Source organism: Symphodus melops (assembly GCF_947650265.1).
Source record: "Symphodus melops genome assembly, chromosome: 19".
Classification (NCBI taxonomy): domain Eukaryota; kingdom Metazoa; phylum Chordata; class Actinopteri; order Labriformes; family Labridae; genus Symphodus; species Symphodus melops.
This window is the reverse complement of record NC_136709.1, coordinates 4,993,656-5,013,295: the sequence shown is the minus strand read 5'-3', so window position 1 is coordinate 5,013,295 and position 19,640 is coordinate 4,993,656. Positions and strand designations below refer to the sequence as shown.

Here is a 19,640-nt window from a genome sequence, read left to right as displayed (position 1 = left end):
GCTAAGGAGGTGAAAGACTAATGGGCCTGCGTTTTTTTCGCCCTCACACCCGCACAGTCATAATGTGATAATTGGGAGATACAGGGGGGAATCTCAGAGGATCTCTCTCATTGCAACAGTGACAGTACTAAAAGCCCACAGCACATCACCAGCAGCCACAGTTTAGCAGAGAGGCGGCATTTCACTGTCACAGAGGTTGTGTTGAAATAAGTGTTGCCCACGCTGACCACCCCGCAACTGCAGAATTGTCGAGAAGAAAGGTTAACATCAGGAACGTTTGCAGCCATTAAAGGATTACAATGTTTAACTACATTTTAGGATAATGTGAATTTAGTTTAAAAAGAGAGTTGTTTTTCTTTTCAGATATGTTTAGAAGCGTAAAGATACAGATGTAATTTTAAGGCCTGTCAAGTAAAAATCAAATAATTTCAAATTCCTTCTCATTGATTTCTTGAGGCCAACCTCCCTCACAGGTCGGTTAATAACACGCAGTTAATCTTAATTCTACACATTTTATAAGGAAAACTGTGCAAAAAAAATAGTCACAACAATACAGATGTCTAGTAGCCCACATATCCCACTATGCAGACTTAAGAACAAACATCTTCTTTGCACATAGTCCTGAAATAATAACACACAGATAATGACTGCAATCACGTTTCAAGTATTTTATTTTACCCTGACCTTTGCAGTACAATTATTGCACTCTTGTTTGTCTGATGTAAATATTTCCTTGTTGGTGTGTTCTTGTGACCACTTTAGAAACGTGTATGTATTTGTGTAAATAATTTACTTCACCCATTCTTTTTTAACTGGATTTGTTATCTCCCGATGTGCCTTTATCTTGATTCACAAAAAGACAAAATGTTACAGTTTTTTTTGTTTTTTTTTTAAATTGTGTTAGCGCTATGAATGTGCATTGGTAGCTTGATGAATGGGGATGGGGGCCAAACCACCATGCATCTGACATTTACTGTCAGTAACTCACACTGAAAATCATTGAAAAATGTAATGTCTGTGACACTGTTGAAGTGAAAACACACTGCCTCAGGATGCACAACATCAGAGAGACCACACCTCTGTGTGAACAACCTCTTTGTCTTCACTTCAGGTTCTCTTAAATCCAAACAGTAAACACCCTCCTTTGGTCTGAGTTCACCTGTTTCTACTAGATTTACTCATCAAGCATCGGTATAGATCCTATTGTTGTTTTGTGGCTTGAACATTGAGCAGATTTGACTATAGATCAGCAGCTGGTCCTGATGTTTTAATCATTGTGTTTGCATGCTTGTTTATATTCTTCCTGATGGACTTAGAATGAAAATATAATCGACATCAGAATTAAGATCAATTACACAGTAAGGCTTCTCTGTGACCAGCAAGTGAAAGATATTTAAGGTCATTATAGGTAACAAAAAATAAACAATAAGAGTAAAAAATACATGAGTGTTGCTGGTATTAAGAGAATATATTAACAAGAATACAAATATTTAGAATAAAGCCATGTAGCACCTAAGCATGAATGTCTCAGCAAATAGTCCATGGTTTAAAAAAAGAGATATTTCATCATTTTCACTGCACTCTTCCTGTGACTTGCAGAGAGGAAAGTTTTAATGCGGTTGTAATGTTAAACAGTATTGCTGTGTTCCAGGTTGAAAATGTTACAAACATATCTGACTTATTGAACATATTTTACTGCTAAAAAATCTATATAAAAATCCATATAAAAGTGTAAAACTATGTATTTGAAAACTTTTTGGCAACAGACAACTGCTAATGTTAGCATTCAACACTAGATCAGCTTACATTTGATAGTATTACACTATAGAATAATAAAAGGTGCAAATTCCTCTGTAACAGTAATGGAAAATTGTAGACTAAATATTAGCTATGATTGAGTAAATGGTTACCATAGCTGTCATTCAGCTGCCATGCTAATGAGTTTTCTAAGTGTTTTTTTTTTGTTAAATTATGTCTATTTTTTCTCAAGAAGTTTTAGTTTCTTATTTCTAGTGTTAAGTTTGCTCCATCATTCGAGTGTTAAACCTGGAATACAGCAGAACAACATTTTCACAGACATCACACTCTGATTGCGACATAAGAGGAAGAGTAACAAGCATCATGTGATTCCGGTGAATGAAGAAAGATTAATAGTTTAACCATGTCATAGTATAAGACAAGCCATGGTCTTCGTCTTGACTCACTTCCACTGAATCACACTGTATTTTTTTTTGTCTGTCTAGATGAAGACGCATCTAATGTGCAGATCATGTGTGCCTGGTGCCAGAAGGTCGGAGTCAAACGCTATTCACTGAGCATGGGGAGTGAGCTAAAGAGCTTCTGCAGTGAGAAGTGCTTCGCCGCCTGCCGCAGAGCCTATTTTAAGAGAAACAAGGTAAAAGTGCACACTTCTCACCAGCTTGACAGAACAGGCTTGGCAGATCCAGTATGTCACAAATCCCCTGGCAACTGTATGTGAGGATCAATAATGAGTCCCAAAGGAGACTATATATACACTTTTTGTACTAATTTCATTTTCCTTTATGTCAAGTAAATAAAGTGGCTCTGGGGAATATTCTCACAGGTTACCAAAACTAGAGGTTTCTACCCAAAATCCCATCCACAGGGCGTGAGAATATTTATTTTTGATTTCCAAAATGCTTTGCTTTTACTTCAAATCAAATGACATGATATATAACATTTTACAACCCGGACCGAATTCCTTCTCATTGTGCATAATGCTATTTGAGATAGAAAGGCCTTTATTATTAGTACGATTAACAAATAGGGTATAGTGAGTTTAGAGGGCTGCCTTTACTGGTGCAGATGATAACACTATGCCCGTCAGGTTGTACATCTCTTTTGACCACAACAGTAATCAGTATGTAGACTAAAGGGACAGCCTGAGAAGCCAGCTCGGTTTATTTCAGGGAGACCAGAGCGGTTTCTGTCTTCTGTTCTCAACTGAATCAAAGTAGTCTAGACCTGCCTGATATAAGAAGTCCTTTTTGTTTTGATTTGGATAAAATGGACTTGATATAACCTTATTATGGTTCACATCTTAGCTACAGCTACAGTAAAGGCTGGCATTGCGCTAACGTGACACGAGCATGACCTTGTTAAGACATAATTAACACAAATCTCTTCATTACAGTTTACCATGAACACAAAGTAACATGTCTAATAAAAATATTAAAGAGAAGCTCAAAAGTGCACAATACTAAATCTTATTATCAATCTACTCTCAACTCACTATGTACACTTGGACATGAATTTCTCTTTTCTTCCTGTCAGTCATCCCACTTTTGGGAAACGGATTCTGATTTTTCAATTTTCGTGCAGACAAAGCAAAAGCCTCTTCATGACAGATGTTTTACAAGGGGCTGGCAGGAAATTGTCTGGGTATAGTTGGTGGGAAAAATTTGGCCTTTTACGTTCACAAATGCAGCTCACCCTGGAAACATCAGGAAATGTTACAGAGTTTTGTTTATGTGTGAACACAGCACATGGTTAAACTCATCTGGCCTTAGAGTCTAGATGTTCACTGTATTGATCAATTACATTCCAGCAGGCTTTGGTATGTGCAGGAAAAACAGTCCATGCTAACAGAAAAACAGGTGGAACCCAAATGAGCAGTGATAACATACCAGCTCGCAGCTACAGTATTCTAACAATATTTTATTTGCCTCTATAAACAGATATTTACATAAAAGCACAGCTAACAATCCATTATAGGATTCGGAAAAGGAAGTCTTCGGTGAAAGTCGTCTAATGCTCTGTGTAAATGTAGTTTTTGGACTGACACATGATTTCGACTTCAGGGTCCTCAGTGTAAATCCTCCTTTTGGTCCTCCAGCAGCCTTCTTGAAAGCCTTCATGTTGCGGCCACGTGATGTACTTCTTGTTGAAGTACACTCCTTTAAAAACCATGCTGGGCTAACGGTGGCTAGCGCTCTTTCCTCACAGACAGGAGGTTCCTGGTTCCAATCCCTGTTAGTCAGGGCCTCTCTGTGTGGAGTTCTTCCTGTGCATGTGTGGGTTCTCTCCAGGTACTTAGGCTTCCTCCCAGACTCTAAAGACATGCTCATTGAAATGCTTGTTGGTCAATTGGTGAGTCTAAATTGCCCGTAGGCGTGAATGTGAGTGTGGCTGGTTGGTAATCCTGTGATTGACTGGCGAACAGTCCAGGGTGTAACCCCGCCTCTCAACCAATGACAGCTGGGATCGGTTATAAAAGATAAAGGATGGATGGATGAAAAATCCATTCTGACTGACGGTGAAAAAAAGGAAAGTTCATGTCCATGTTGATAAATACTTAAAGTTTAAAATATTTCAAGAAATCCTCTGAGACTTGGTCTGTATTATAGTTCGAGTGTAGCCAGTTGCTAATATGGCTAACAGTGGTTCTTGAAAGCTCTTAATAAACACACATTATCACCTGCGTCTGACAGAGCTAAATTTTCATGACATTTTGATAATCTTTATAAAGTGAGTTCTTTTTTATCAGTTGTAGCTTCAGCAATTGTTATGAGTCAAGTCATCCAAAAAGGCAAGCAACTAAAACTCTGTTTTTTAAATGTCAAGTGAAAAACCCTCTCATTACTTTTTCACTTTTAGCTTAATTCAAAATGCATAATACATAATAAATTCAACTATTAAGAATAATTCATGGCTTTTATGACAAAAACAGCCTCAGGCCATATTCTCTAAAATGACTTGGTCACTGCTGTGCATAAACGAAAGGCAGCAAAAATCAAAACTGTTACTGTGTTTTTATTTTCCTCTTCATGACTGTAGTTAAATAATGTCCTTTCTGTCTTGTACCAAAGCTGGGATATGTAAGGAATTACGCTGTGAGTATAACGTGTTTTACTCTCTGTCTGTCCTTAAGTCAGTTCTTCATCTGAACATAATCACTTTCAAACACTACACTGGAGCAGGAACAGGACAGGGGTGCACTTTAATGATGTCTGTTCATTTCAGTTAGTGATATTCAAGTCCTTTTTCTTTTCTGGCACTTTTTCCTAAAGCATGAGAATCAAGCCGAGCCTTGCGTCTATTGTACTGTTACTCATACTCTATGTTTTTCATTTTTTTACCTGAACATTTGAGCTCATTTACTTTTTTAGAGTTAGTTTTGTAGCATTCATCTTACCTAATGTGGAAATAATGACAAATGATTTGTGTCGTCCTGGATGTGTCAAGAAGACTGTGACACGTTGAAACCTCGTGGGAGAATGAGTGACACTTGCAAGAGCTTCATATCAGATCAAAACAAAGCTTCTGAACAGCTTTTATTTTGATCTCTGAGTTCCAGCAGAGGTCAGACTAGAAAAGATGATAAAGATCTATGCCATTTGAAATATTAAAGTTGACAGGTCAGCTCCAAATCAATCAGAAATCCGTCAAGCAGTCTCCAAATGTGACATCAAAGCCGGTTTTTAACCATCTTTCAATCATCTTTATTGAAAGACTGTGATAATTATTTCACAGGTTAGTGTATTTTTCTCACCCATACATTAGTTGTCATTATTAGACTAAGCTTTTTAGACAAACATCAACGTTTTTTATTAAAACACATTGATAGTTCGTTTCTTCCAAATATCTATTTCTATCCTTATTAACTCTGCATTATGTTCTGACTTTATGACTCACTTTTTTCTGTGAAAAGTGGAGCTGTAATAAATGTGGATGACATTTAATGTACGCGAAGGTGTGGGGAGAAAAAAATGTGTGGAAGAAAAAATACAAAGGCTTTTTCCATTTCTCTACACTCTCCCCTTTAATACATTTCAGACTTTTGTTCGACATTTCAAAGCCTGTTCTCTCTCCCTGGTGACAGCTTCATGCAAGTTATGGCTGTTTGAAAGTCTGAATTTCAAAGTGACAGGCTGGATCATGAGACCTGGAGAAAATCCTCTCCTGTATTAGCTCTGACCCCCAGCTTGATACTCCAACTACAGTATAAACCAATAGTTTCAAAGGACTTCAGTGAAGCACGTAGAACTTCTTAATTACTGTTTAACTTATTAATGAACATAGCAATCAGTCGGCTGTTTCAACCATACAGTTTACTATCTTAAATACTTAAACATTGACAGTTCTCCCACAGTGATTGAGGAGCGTAAGTCTTATTGTTGTAACTTCTACCTCTCTCGTCAGGTCTTTTTCAGATAGGATTCATCATCTACAAAACATGAAAATAATGTGAAGGAATCATGTTTATCAGAATATATGAAACGCAGCTCTTGACCTGGAAATTGTACCTCCAAAAGATGAGTCAGATCAGTATCTTCCCCCGCTATTGTTGTTGACAAAGCTGATAAAAAAAGTCCTGCCCCATCTTGATCTTGATTGGTCAGTGAGGGACAGGGGACATCAACAGTTTGTTTTATTCACTGATAGCGCCGTGAGTGCAGCAACAAAAAAGAGCTGATGTCGGGGCGGTTTTGCACCCAGGTTGCTGAGTGTTTCAAACACTAAACTGTTTTGGTTTTTGAAGTGAAAGTGGGCGCTGCCAGCACAAAACATGTTATTAGTGGTCAAGGGCCTTTAGTGTTCTAGAAATACGTAACAATGGTATCCTAGCTCACTAGCTATTTAAAAAAACAAATACAAACATTACCATCTACTAGAACTTAAATCTAACTTGCGTGGTGACTTTGTAACGGTAGTTGATCCTTTAGCGTGGTGTACCGAAGAACCTGAACTAACTGACTGTTATTATATTATGATTTATTTGAATTTGAATTGCGATGTTTAAATGTAGTTACCATCATTGGGCAGCACAGCAGACTCCTTAGTAAGTTTATTGTTGTGAGTTAAGTCGCAAGTGCTGCCAATCTATCCAATTTATTCCGGTTATATGAAAGTCCCTGCATTCTTTTATCCAATTCTGAAGAGATTTTACCTTAACACTGTCGGGGTAAGTCCCTTTTTTAGCATCCATTTATGAGAAAAAGGACAAATTACAAATACAGTCAACCAAGGTCATCAGCATATTCAAAACAATTTAGAGAAAAAGGAACAAGCATGAGGTCGTACTCATTCTGCTTTTAGAAGCAGATCAGCTATGCTGGATGTTTCCTTCATCCCTAAGCAGAATGCACATGTTCCAACATCACAAACACAGGAAAGGCCTGCTCTGCCACAGCGGCTCAGATTCGATATTTTGTCTGGCTCTCGTACATTCATGCAGGCCATTTGTGTAAGCGATACCCACGTTTCTTTTCTCAGGCACCCACAAGGTTGGCCACAACAACACGGCCTGCAGGCTCCCTTTTTTTTTCCCCGACAGAAAAAAAAAGATCATGGCTGAAAAAAGTATCTCATGTCTGTGTGTGATGTGGATGAGGGAGAGGAGGGTGGGGGGGGGGGGGGTTGTAGGGGGCGGGCAACAGCTCTGGCATTATATTGCATGAAATATCTTCAGCTGCCTCATCCATGAAACCGAATCCCCTCCTAGGGTGACTATGGTCTCTACTTTCTCACATCTCTGCATAACCCCTTTATTACGTAGTGTGTGTTTGTGTGTGGCAAAAGATGATTGATAGTTTTACTCAGGCTAATCACAAAGTATGTGCCAGTTTATTGTATGCCTTAAGCTAGATTAGTTTGTGTGGAAGGTGCTGCTTCCTTTCTCTTTCAGTACTCAATTTCTCTGTCTGTCAGCTCACTCTGAGTCAATCTGACTGCACGCTTTTATTCTCTTTTTCACTGTCCACTTTACACTCGAGACATTGCTTGCCCCTTTTCCTTTTAATGCACTGCAACTAACTGCAAAAAGCCAGTTTGAGTGGAAAGATTCCAACTGAAGAGAAAGTTTACTGTGAGTTAAATGCACAACGGCTAAGATCTTCGACGGTCTGGAGGATTACAGTGCATGGAGTTTAGTTTTGCTTTCAGCAAGAAGAAGCTGCTCCACTGTCACGCCTTTACATGCAGCTGTACGGTTTCTCCCTCTAACTTACACCCACACATACACCGATAAACATGCTTGCTCATTGGACACAGTGCCAAGATTAAGTTAGGCAACGAGCAATGATGAATTACCTTCTGCGAGTGTGAAGGGTGGCAGCAGAAAGGTGTAGGATACAGGATTATTGCTTTCACATTGAGTTCTTCTTAAAAGAATCTACTTTTTTCCCCTGCCGATCTGTTCCGAGTTCATCCATTTCTGTGCTGGTATTTATTTTTTTGGCTTTTGCATTATTGGATTGGAGAGCTGAAGAACTACAGGAAGATAGTGGGGATGTAATGCATTAGATGGTTGCAGTTCTGAGTCAAGCAGTGACCCTTGACTTGAGGTCTTTGCCTTTGTTTGTAGGGCACCTGCTCTGTCGACTCAGCGTAACAAGCACAACGGGGCTTCTAAATCTAGGAGGACAAAACATGCTGCTGTCATGAAGACAAGTATTTAAAGGCAGGGTCCATTTGATTTAGGTGTGGTTTGTCTGCTCCCAGAGTGCACATGTGAGCATATACTACAAATGTGTGTAATACAATTTGACTTCAAACTAATCAAAGTCAATGAACTTTCTGAATTTACAACCCTGGATGCAAATCCACAACTGCAGCTGATGATATGAAAGATTGCCCAGTTAGAGTAGTGATATTTGATACACTTTTGAAGTAATCATTAAGTATCCTACTTTTGCTTTCTCCATTTTTCCCCCTCACCTCTCAATGCTGAGAAGTGTGAAAAAGCCTTTTTAAATCTCATGATTTATTTTCAGTTAACAGATTTCGAAACATGTAAACCTTTCTGACAGTTTCAAACAAAGAGCTTGCCGGCGAGTTCACATGAAGCTAACTCGGAGGAAACCTGCTGCAAAGTATCCTGCTTCATTTTGTTTCATTTTGTACATTCAAGAACATTTAAGACAATCAGAACAATATCCATATTGAACCTGTCATTTTCTGAGCTATGTTTGTCCCCACCTTGCATCCATCCTTCAATCCAATTAGCACTCTGCCATCTGTTCTGTCTGAGTGATAGAAAAGTGACTGAGGCTGATCTGCTCAGTCACTTGAGGAGACCTGTTGTTCAATATATGGAAAAGCAGATGAAGATACTGTCTGCAAGTTATAGTATCGTCTGTGTTCTCCAAAGTGATCGAGAAAATGTATTTAAATAGACAGAAAATAGTTTTAAAATATATGAATTGTTAATGATGTGCCAAGTGAAGTATCCATGCTGGAGCTCAACCTTAGACAGCTCTGGTCCAGATCAGCCCCAGAGTTGATGCTAAAAGCAGCTTCAAAGAGGAATCTAAAAAGAGCATACAGGGATTGGTTTTACATGTGGAGGATCTATCTTTTTTTGATGATGCAAAATAAAATGATAATAAATTATTTTAAATGATAGGTGATATCTTCACTTTTTCATTAAAGCATGAAACCAGTTAACTTGTTCAGTTTTGGCCCTGAACATTTCAAATGGAGACGTCACAAAAATACCCTTTGGCATATGTTGTATCCATTTTTATTACCAAGTTATGTATTTTACATCTTTTCTCCTTCAATAACTATAATAACACAGAATAGATCATGTCAACCTCACTGTTTGTCAACACCTCCAGTGCTGCTATTTTCTGTCTATCTAAATATATGTTCTTGATAAGCGTGGATACTGTGACCACTTGATGCTGGCAGCAAAAGCCCAGTAATCCTCATTAGGTCTCAAATTAAATGCTTTTTTATTTTATTTTTTACAGCAGAAATAAATTTGTTAAAAGCCTTGTTCAAAAAAGTTCATTCTCTACAGCTCTTTCTTTATTGATTAAGGCTGCTAAGGGTGTGATTTTTTTTTAAACTAATCTTGATCAAACTCCCCATGAAAGAAAAACATTTTTTTTCCCAGTTTTAATCCAGCATGTTCATTTATCTTTCAACTATATTTCCAAAAAGCAACAAAAAACAAAAAAAACCACATTTTCTCTTTCTGTATTTTTTTCTTTTTACGTCTGATGACTTCTGACTAATCACATAACTAATTAAAAAGCTTTGTTGAAGCTAATGGTTTAATTAAAGTCATCTGACGTGATGTCCCATCTTCTGTCTTGTGATTGGTTCTACCCCCTTCAGTTGGAAATACATCACGACATGACAGTTGGATAATCTTCTTGAGGCGTAAACATTTCAGGGCGACTGGCATCTCATTGCTCCATTTCTAAAAAATATTAGGGACCCCCAACTTTACTGCTGTACCGACTGAACTGAACACTTTTTCTGCACATCCCTTTGAATGCAGAATATGATTACCCTTAAATGTCTTAAGAATTTAATCTTTCCAAAAATAAACATATGAACGTCTTCCATTCCAGAACATAAAAAAAAATCCCTTTTACAGGCGGTGTGGAGACAGCTTGTGTTTTACAGATTTTCCTGCAGAAGCACAGGGCTTTTTGTTCACACCATGAAATTCCCCCACGGAGACCCCAGACCTCCATCAGTGTCTTTCCCCGGGAGCTCCCTTCAGGCGCGAGGGGGCAGAGTGTCGCTTCATGTCAGCCCAGAAATGTCACATCACCTTAAAACACACACGCAAAAACACACACACACATAAATGCCTCCGTCAGACACCGCCCTGTGGTTGCCTCCCTGCTCCACAATTTCCTTTGCATCTCCATCGGCTGCCGTGGAGGACACGGGCTCAAACTGAAGAGAGACAGGAGGGTGTCTGGGCGTGTACGTGTGTGTCTAGCTGCGTGCTGTAAATGTATGACTGTTGCTGCTTGTGGAAATTTTGTGTGCATGATGAAGTGTGTAATGTGTCTGCATATTGCAGTTCAGGCTCACTGGTGGAAGCCTTGAGGCCTGCCTGACACAGCTTCAGGGCACAGAGAGGAAGGTGATTATCTCATAGCTGCCAGCCATTCAGCTCAGATAAAGACAAAAGTAACTTCAGCTAACGAGGCGTAAAGATTGTAAAAGTGGAGGCACACATGAACTCGGATGCCATTGTCTCTATTCTAAAACTTGTAGATGCATTAAATTACACTCAAGTACATTTCGATTTTTTTTAGATTTATTTAATATAAGAGACAACGCTCATTAATTTAACAAGAGCAACAAAGTCTCACATGTAAATGTACCAGATTTAGCCATGCAGGATAATTGTCATCTGCAGACCCTGGCAGGTTGATGCAATCCAGTTTTGATTGTGCAGGCTTATAGTGCACAATTCAGGTATACAGTGTGAACACAATCTGAAGCAAGAATATGTTTGCAACCTTGCACAACTTGAAAATTCAAATCCCCTATCCTGTTTGCCATATTTTATTCTAGACAGAATTATACCCTGAAAAACACTTTTGGATCAATTGGTTAATTAAAATTACAGCTTGAGATAATAGTCATGGTAATATGTTTTTAAAAGAACACTCAAAATGTAGGGCCAGCTAAATCTGATTTCATGTGAAAGGGTAAATAAAAATAACACTAGCCAACCCTTGAACCTTGTTTTTTGTGTGTTCATGTTCTTGAAAATCCAAGTGTATAGATCATGATCTCAGTAATTTGACAGTATTCCTCTGCATGTGTGTGAAAATCTCCAAAGTGCACTGCAAACACAATCAAAATGATACTTGGATATCTCAAAATGAACAATAGAGACTTTTTTTGGGAGTGTGTTTTCTCGCCTGTCACATGTGCATCTGCACCTTCATTTCAGTATTTGGGATGAGCTCCGCTGCGCTCGTCTGTGTTTGTCTTTGGATTTTGAAAGCCTGCCTGTGAGCGTCTTTGCTTTGGAAAACGCAGCTCTGTTGGCAGGTGACGGCCACACACACCTGGGCATGTATCTATGCCCAGATGGATGCTTGCGAGGTGGCAGCTGGTGTGACGTCCCCTTAGGACGCTGGAGACGCCAGAGGGGGAGCTGGGCGGCCGGTGTCCTGCTCAGTCGTTCTTATAAGGAACTTCAGCTGGGTGGCAGCTGCAGTCTGCTGGCATGATGTGGAGCAGTAAGAAAAAATGCACCTTTTAAAAGAACAGGACAACTGACAATGATTCTGTCTGTCTGTCTGTCTGTCTGTCTGTCTGTCTGTCTGTCTGTCTGTCTGTCTGTCTGTCTGTCTGTCTGTCTGTCTGTCTGTCTGTCTGTCTGTCTGTCTGTCTGTCTGTCTCTCTCTCTCTCTCTCTCTCTCTCTCTCTCTCTATCTATCTATCTATCTATCTATCTATCTATCTATCTATCTATCTATCTATCTATCTATCTATCTATCTATCTATCTATCTATCTATCTATCTATCTATCTATCTATCTATCTATCTATCTATCTATCTATCTATCTATCTATCTATCTATCTATCTATCTATCTATCTATCTATCTATCTATCTATCTATCTATCTCATGTGTATGGCTCCCTGTGTGCACCTAACGTCTCGTTCACAGTGCCAGCACCTCATTAGTACAATATGCAAATGAACTGGCGCCAGGCCAGAGGGTCACAGCACAAACTGGAGACAGAATAATAGCACAATGGAGCATCTTTGTGTGTAAGCGTGTGTGTGTATGTCCTTAAATGCCTGCCTGGATTCATGTGTGTGCGGATGTACCTGTCTCTGTGTATCCGAGCTCATGCTGTGCAGACCAGGCGTACATGCGTGTGTTTGTCTGGTGAAATGGGTCAGTCTACGCCTACTGTTCATTTAGAACAGCTTCACAATAACCATGTTCCTACAATCGCTGGTTTTGTGTCAAAGTGAAAAATCTACCCGTTTACATTGTAAAATGTCTGTGCTGAAGAACAGTTTCTGTCAGATTTTGACGCTATCCTTTCCGGTACAAATAACAGCACACTTCATGAGACACAAGGCGGCTGTATTTGATTTATTTCTTGCTTTTGGAATGACTCTACCTGGAGGTGAAAGAAGCAGATGGAAGCAGAGGCAAACTCAATCAGTCTTTGGACAAAAAGTGTAAAATATTCTCCTTAAATGCCACTTGGCATCATAAGGAGATTAACAGACTGGAGGCTAAGTGACCCATAAAAAATCTAAATCAAAGGTTGCAGTGAGTCATTTAAGAAATATGATATGAAAGCGTGAGATCCACTCGAGCCAGTGTCTCACCTGTGAACGACATCAGCTCAGTGTGAGATGTCAGTTTGGGGGCTGCGTAACGGCATGATGAGCATGTATAATTGAGGTTAAATCTCCCACACACTAAGGTCTATGTTATACAAAAGTACATTTAATTAAATGAAACACAATGGAGCAATTTAGCACAGTGCCAGCCAGGCAAAGCTTCATCGCAACTTCTTTGTAAAGTCATAAAATTAAACTACCCACATCTGCTTAAAGAGCATCGACTTCCTGAGTTTTTTCACTGTGCAGAATAAGTGACTCAACGAGCGCAGGAGAAGGTGAGTCACTTATTCACCTGCCATAAATCTTAAAATTGTAAAAGCATGAGAAATTAAAGCTTCGGTGTTGCTACTGAAAAAATAAACACATTTTAAAGATAACTTGATTCTACCACATGATATAATAAATATTGATAAGTCAGGTCACCAAGTGCAGGGATTCTTCTATTCACAAAAACACCAACTGGCTTTTGTTGCTGTTTGCACTAAACTACAATATTCATGTTTTTACAGCAGTCATATTCATCCTTGTGGTTATTTTAAGTTCAGGGTATCAGGAAGGTCTGACAGGTTAGTGAAGAAGCAGAGAAATTATAAAGTATAGTACGGATAAATCCTTTTTCTTCTTAGAAAACATCTGTCTAGCTTTAACCTGAGCAGGAGGCTAAAGCCCTGTACAGATTATGAATCTGCCTCAGAGCCATAACGAAGCTCTGCTGTCATCACACCTTTGTACTTAAACATTATATCTGCAATGATGCGATATTTATGATCCAGTGTCTGGATTCACATTGGGGATGCATGAGAGGCACACAATGCATACATTATTTCTGGTTAAACATTGCCAACCTCTTCCCCCTATCTCTGTTTCTACCTCTGATGGCAGATCAGAGGCGCCATGACTTCGCCCCTCCATTCCGCCTCAGTGCGTTAGCCTGTGTAACCACTCAGTGAACAGACACGGTTGAAAATTTGCCCCCCATTCATTTTTTATGGCAATCATCCGATTTGCTGCTCATGCATGATGCGATATCTGGTGATGCAAACCAAGCTGGCAGTTTCACTTTTTAACAACTTTTCTCCTTTATTAAGTCAAAATGGTCCAAACCAAGAAAAAGGTGGTATGCTGTGGATTGCTAGTTTGTTTGAAAAGACCCCTACTGTGAATTCAAGACAACAAGTGACCAGTAAAATGTCGTTAGGCTCACACTGTACCGCATTGCAGACAATGTTTAACAGGGGTGTAAATATCCCGCTTTAAACAGGCAATACAGAAGCACCATTAGTAATCAGTAAAAAAAAATGTTTTTGGCGTGGTGCAATGCCTTTTAGTATGACCTTTAACCTCCTGTTGCACATGCATGCACACCCACACACACACTCACTTTTGTTTCAGCGAATCCTGTTTAATTGGTTTGTCCACAAACCAATAACTGTTCACTCATTTTAAAGTCACCATTTCTGTTCATCTTTCTCAGTGTTGTTTTCCATTTCTGAGTTTCCTTGTTGCCTCTGTTCACCTGTTTATTTTGTCCATTCGTAAAGCCCAGCCATTATTTCTCCCCCCAGGCGAGAGACGACGATGGCCTCGGTGGGAAATTACCCCAGCACAGCTTTACTCAGGACACGCCCAGGCTTGTCTTCAAGACAAACAGCGATGTGCTTGTAAGGACCATAACCATTTAACACCAGATAGAGTTTAAGCTTGATGGCTAATGCACAAAAATGTTTTGCTGTTGTTCTTTGTTAAAGTGTATAATTTTCTCATCATTGCTTCCTGACATGTTAACAGACTGGTTCGTATTTGGGCTTCACTGTAAAAGCAGATTTTAAGCATCAGAGAGGCTAAAGCCCAAAGATAGGAGACGGAGGAGAAATAACCCTCAATTATGACACATTGAGGACATTTAAGTTTGAGCTTTTCAACTTTTTTCATGCATTATCATTTGATTTGCTCATTTTCATTATACATTCTATTTCAATGGCTTGTGACTGGAATTTGTTGAAAAATGCAAACATCTCCTGAATTAAAGTGGGTATATCTTTAAAGCAATAATAACACAGTTATATTTAAACTAAGGCACATCTTGTACATTTACATATTGACATTTTAATTAATCATTAAACATTTTTATGTCTCTTACTTTGAACATTTTGTCTGCAAAAAAATGATGGATGCTTCATGAATACATAACAACAATACCATGAACACACACCAAGCAATTTTTAATTTTAAAGGAAAAAGGAACATTATAAAAAATATCCCAGAATTTTAACGTCATTCTGTATGTCTTATAATTACACTGTCGACGTTAAATGGGCAAAGACACACAGATTTTTAACACGCATGTTTATGATGTACCTTCTACCTACTGACCCTCTGGTCCTGCACAAGTGGCTCCAAAATGATCAAACACAGATTACAGACAATTGTCCCAGACCTCTACCCGTTTTTTTAGGACGGTCATACAAATGGTAGACAGAACTATATTTGTTTGTGTAGGTGAATGCCATTTTTGACAAACATTTCTCACAGGTATTTTTACGACAACCTGTCCAACTGTCTGGCTGCTTCTGTCTTACAACACGCTTCTGTTTTCTTGTTGTTTCTTATTTTCTTATTATTACAAGAGCTTCAAGCTTCATCTTATATTTAGAGTCATATCTGCCTAATTATCAAAGTTATGACTTGATAACATTGGAAACAAACATCTTGGTCTAAAAGCCAACAGAGACATGTTTTATCTCACTGAGGTCTGCTGCACATCCTCTTGGTCTGTCGTCAATCTAACACAGTGATATTTAACTAACAGTGAGTGTCTGCTCTGAGATACTGTACTGTTCACCTGGTCAAGTGAGAATAGCCTTTCTATGTCACATCTATAATGGCTGATGATGTGATGGCTGGTATTCATGAATTCTGGGAGATTTTTTTTTTTTAATTGTATCTGCAGTTTAAACTTTTCTTTTTACATTCATATATGAAGAGGTCATTGACACAAAGCAGGTAAAATCAAACAGAAGAATGAATTTGAGCCTTAGAGTGATTATAAGGATGAACAAGACACTTCAACTTCCACCTGTTGTACAAAGATGAAGCCAAAATACACCGGTGATGGATGCTATCATATTGTGCATTAGCAATCGACTGGAAGAACCTGGCCTTTGAATTTAAAGTGTTTCCACACAAAAAACACATATTAACCCTTCTGATAAAAATGGCATATATCAGGCATATAACGTGGTAGTGTTTCTTACATTTCCTCTCACTGTTTCTCTATAACTCTGCAAATCCGAGTCAATCAAGACATTTTATATCTTTTTTCAATAACTACTCAAAAAGAAACTTTCTTCGAAAAAAAAGCATGATTTCAACAAAAATTGGCATAATAATCAATATTACAATGAAAACAATGAAGATAGAATTGTTATTATAATAACATTCATTTTAATTTATAGCTTGACGTATGTTCCATAGAGGAGGTGGGACCTATACTGCAGCCAGTCAGTTGAATAGAGCTCCAAATCTCTTTGCCTCACTTTAGGCTAGATGTTGCGTTGTCCACTCTTCATGTAGGCAGTGATGTGACTTAATTATGTCGATATTTATCAGGTAGTTAAATCACTGATGACAGATTTTTCATTAAAATTAGTGCACTGTAAATAGATATTTTAGCTAATCACAGTAACAAGTCCACATCTAGCAGATGGTCTCCAAGGGCTGCCAAAGTTTGATTGTCTTGTGTAAACTTTACTTTAATCTGGTTTCTTTTCCAATGCACCAGATGCTTAAAGATCCCTCTTGCTAAATCCAACACTTTTTGGACTGAATCCAAAATACAGTACAACAAGGACAGTGAATTAATCATATCACCAATAGACTTTAATTGTTAAGATTGGACTCTTATGCTGCAGATTGTTTGGAGTGAGGGATGACTGAACCAAAAACCAAGGGGCTGCCTTGCTTCAAGCACTGCGGTTCACTTTCAGGAGCTTAATCCTTGTGTTTTGAACTCTGTGATTAAACCTGCAATCTGAGAAGTGTCAAAAGAATTGTATTTCAACCTTAACAGGACGACATACAAGCTGCACTTTTACCGCTTATACTCATTCTCTGTTAGAACCCCTTCATCCTACATGCAAAACCACTTCAGGTACTATCTAAAACCCTCCAGCCTCTTAACCCTCTGCCACCTCCTCCTCTTCTTCTTGCTCTTCATTATCAGAATCCTCCACAATATTCTGCAATGGCTTTCACGTCTGTGACCTTTACCTCGTCTTTATTGCTTAAGACTTCACACTTCTCCTCTGCAACCTGTTGGTACTCATCCTACATCTTCACCTCTGTTGATGTTTCCATTTAATATTCTCCTTCCCATCCCTTATTCCCTAAAAACAGCCCCTAATCATCATCTTGAGAAACTCATCACCTAACTGCTTAATGTAATGTAAATTACACATTAGTAGCTTTTGGCAGTTCCTTTGGATTCTTTAGTTTCACTACCCTTTAGTGGGATTGGTGAGTACAGGCGGAAGAAAACAATGCCTGCTGAGGTGATCGCACTCATTTGGAAGCACGATAATTGTTGTAATGCAAACGGTTAAACTGCACCGCAGATGCTGGTTCGTTGGTCACGATGGAAATAAATGGCCATAATTACGTTCAACTGCAAACATCTGTGTATAGAGTGGAGAGAGAGGAAGAGAAGCACAACTCCATTAGCGTAATGCACAGTGAAATTTCACTCAGTTCAGAAAGTCGTTAAGTGCTCTCCATCTGTCTTTCTGAGTCGAGGAAAAATGTTCAGCACATTTATTATTTAGAATATTCTGGGCTTACCATTATCAAGCTTAACTTGCGAGAGCACCTTTTTGACTTTTACTCAGTCATGGCTCATTGAATTAGCCAGGACTGAATGGGGAGATAAAATGAGTAGAATTCAAGGGACTGATATCTGAGCAGCATCCGCATACATGTTAAGCAAGTTGTTTGGTAGTCCAGTCTCTGATCAGTTCTCACAAGGGTAACTTTATTCCTGAATTCGTATGGCCTGTGCTCTTTCCATGTGTTAGTTTTGAAAAATGTCTTTTGAATTGCTTTGTGACTAAAAACTTTCTTCAATTGCAGAAGTAAAGTCCATCTTTTAAAACTTTTGAAAGACTCTACTGTTAGATCCAAACCAAATTGTACCGAACGATCTGCTTTAAAACACATAATCTACATATAAGAACATGATGTTTTACACGTTATAGCTGCAGGACAACAAACTATGTATTCCTTTGAAGCTAAGTCCACTGCTATAGTATATCTAGTCAAATTGGCCATGCAGGTCCACTTTCTTTCAGTTGCTGCCAAACTGGATCCTGCCAAGTAAACTTATGTTGCTATGCAGTGTGAAAAAGGAGTTTATCCACCTTCCGGTTGCATCCCTCAACTTATTAACATTCAGCTTGGGGGCTTAAGGGTCTGTGTGATGGATGGATGCCGTTGAGGGGTCTGACAACTGATTAATGCCTTAATTATCTCCAGCGAGGACCTGCCACTCCTCCCGGAGCTGACAGAGTGAGCTGTGTGTGGCCTGACGAGTAACGCCGTGTTCAGGGCTCGCCCACTGCTATCTGCTCTACCAGGGTCACATTCATTTTCCTCCTAAAGGAAAATGTGCACGTTTTGTTCTGAAAAGGTGTATAACTATGATGAAACAGTACAGCAGGGTCTCTGGGGATCATGACCACTGCAGCGAGGGAAGGACAACTTTTCAATTAACCCTCGATGTTAATGGTTTTAGTACTTGTTTGCTCTCTGCCTTTTGGCACAACGTGATAAAAAAAATATCACTTCAAACTGAGTGGGCAATATTTTTCATTATGTTATGATAAATTAAATTATTTATTATATATCAATTGCCAGCCTTATGAATAGAAAACTGCTGTTTTCAACATTATCTAATGCATTTGAATTGTCTTTTTTCCCCGCAAGTGCATTTCTAATACTTGAATTACTACATGCAGAAATGGATGGACTTCGATGTGTCGTAAAATGTTCCTTTTCATGCACTTAAATGTTATATGTGTGAGGCCATTTGAGGAAATAATTTTGTCTTGTTGATAATGGGGCGTCATTCTGACAGGGATATGTAGTTAAATGAGACAGAGTCTTTATTGCCAACAGAAGGTGTAGATGGGTATTCCCTGTAAGAGACAAAGTCACTTGAATAACACTTAACAGTAATATGCCATCAGATACACAGTTAACTCTCAGTAAGGAAAACACATTAATTTAGGTAAACCAATATAAAACATTAGTACAGTATGCAAACTCACACAGACATGCATTAGAAAAAAACGTAAAGTCAAGTGCCTGCTCTTGACAGATCTGTAAAAGTATCTTGAAACAGCATCAGTTTATATGCAGATTTGTGAGCTTCTGTTTACCAAGGTACTTCAGAGGAGATTGTGGTAGTACTTAATCAAAAAAAAAATTGGAAGTCTTTTTGTATGCAGCATGACAGGTGCTGATGCAATGTGTATACTGTGTGTGTTGTTG

The 19,640-nt window shown here is 38.8% G+C and overlaps 1 protein-coding gene across 4 annotated transcripts in view; it reads left to right on the top strand.

The window, feature by feature from the left end:
- The window catches only part of sobpa (sine oculis binding protein homolog a), a 43,503-nt gene that overhangs the window by 14,262 nt on the left and 9,601 nt on the right, over window positions 1-19,640 (top strand). The window contains exons 4-6 of one of the 4 annotated variants that reach the window (XM_079369924.1): window positions 2,244-2,395; window positions 4,830-4,853; window positions 14,663-14,758. In XM_079369924.1, the coding sequence (XP_079226050.1) occupies window positions 2,244-2,395; window positions 4,830-4,853; window positions 14,663-14,758 (272 nt within the window). The remainder of the gene's footprint in view (window positions 1-2,243; window positions 2,396-4,829; window positions 4,854-14,662; window positions 14,759-19,640) is intronic. The other 3 variants (XM_079369925.1, XM_079369926.1, XM_079369927.1) reach the window with 3 other exon arrangements.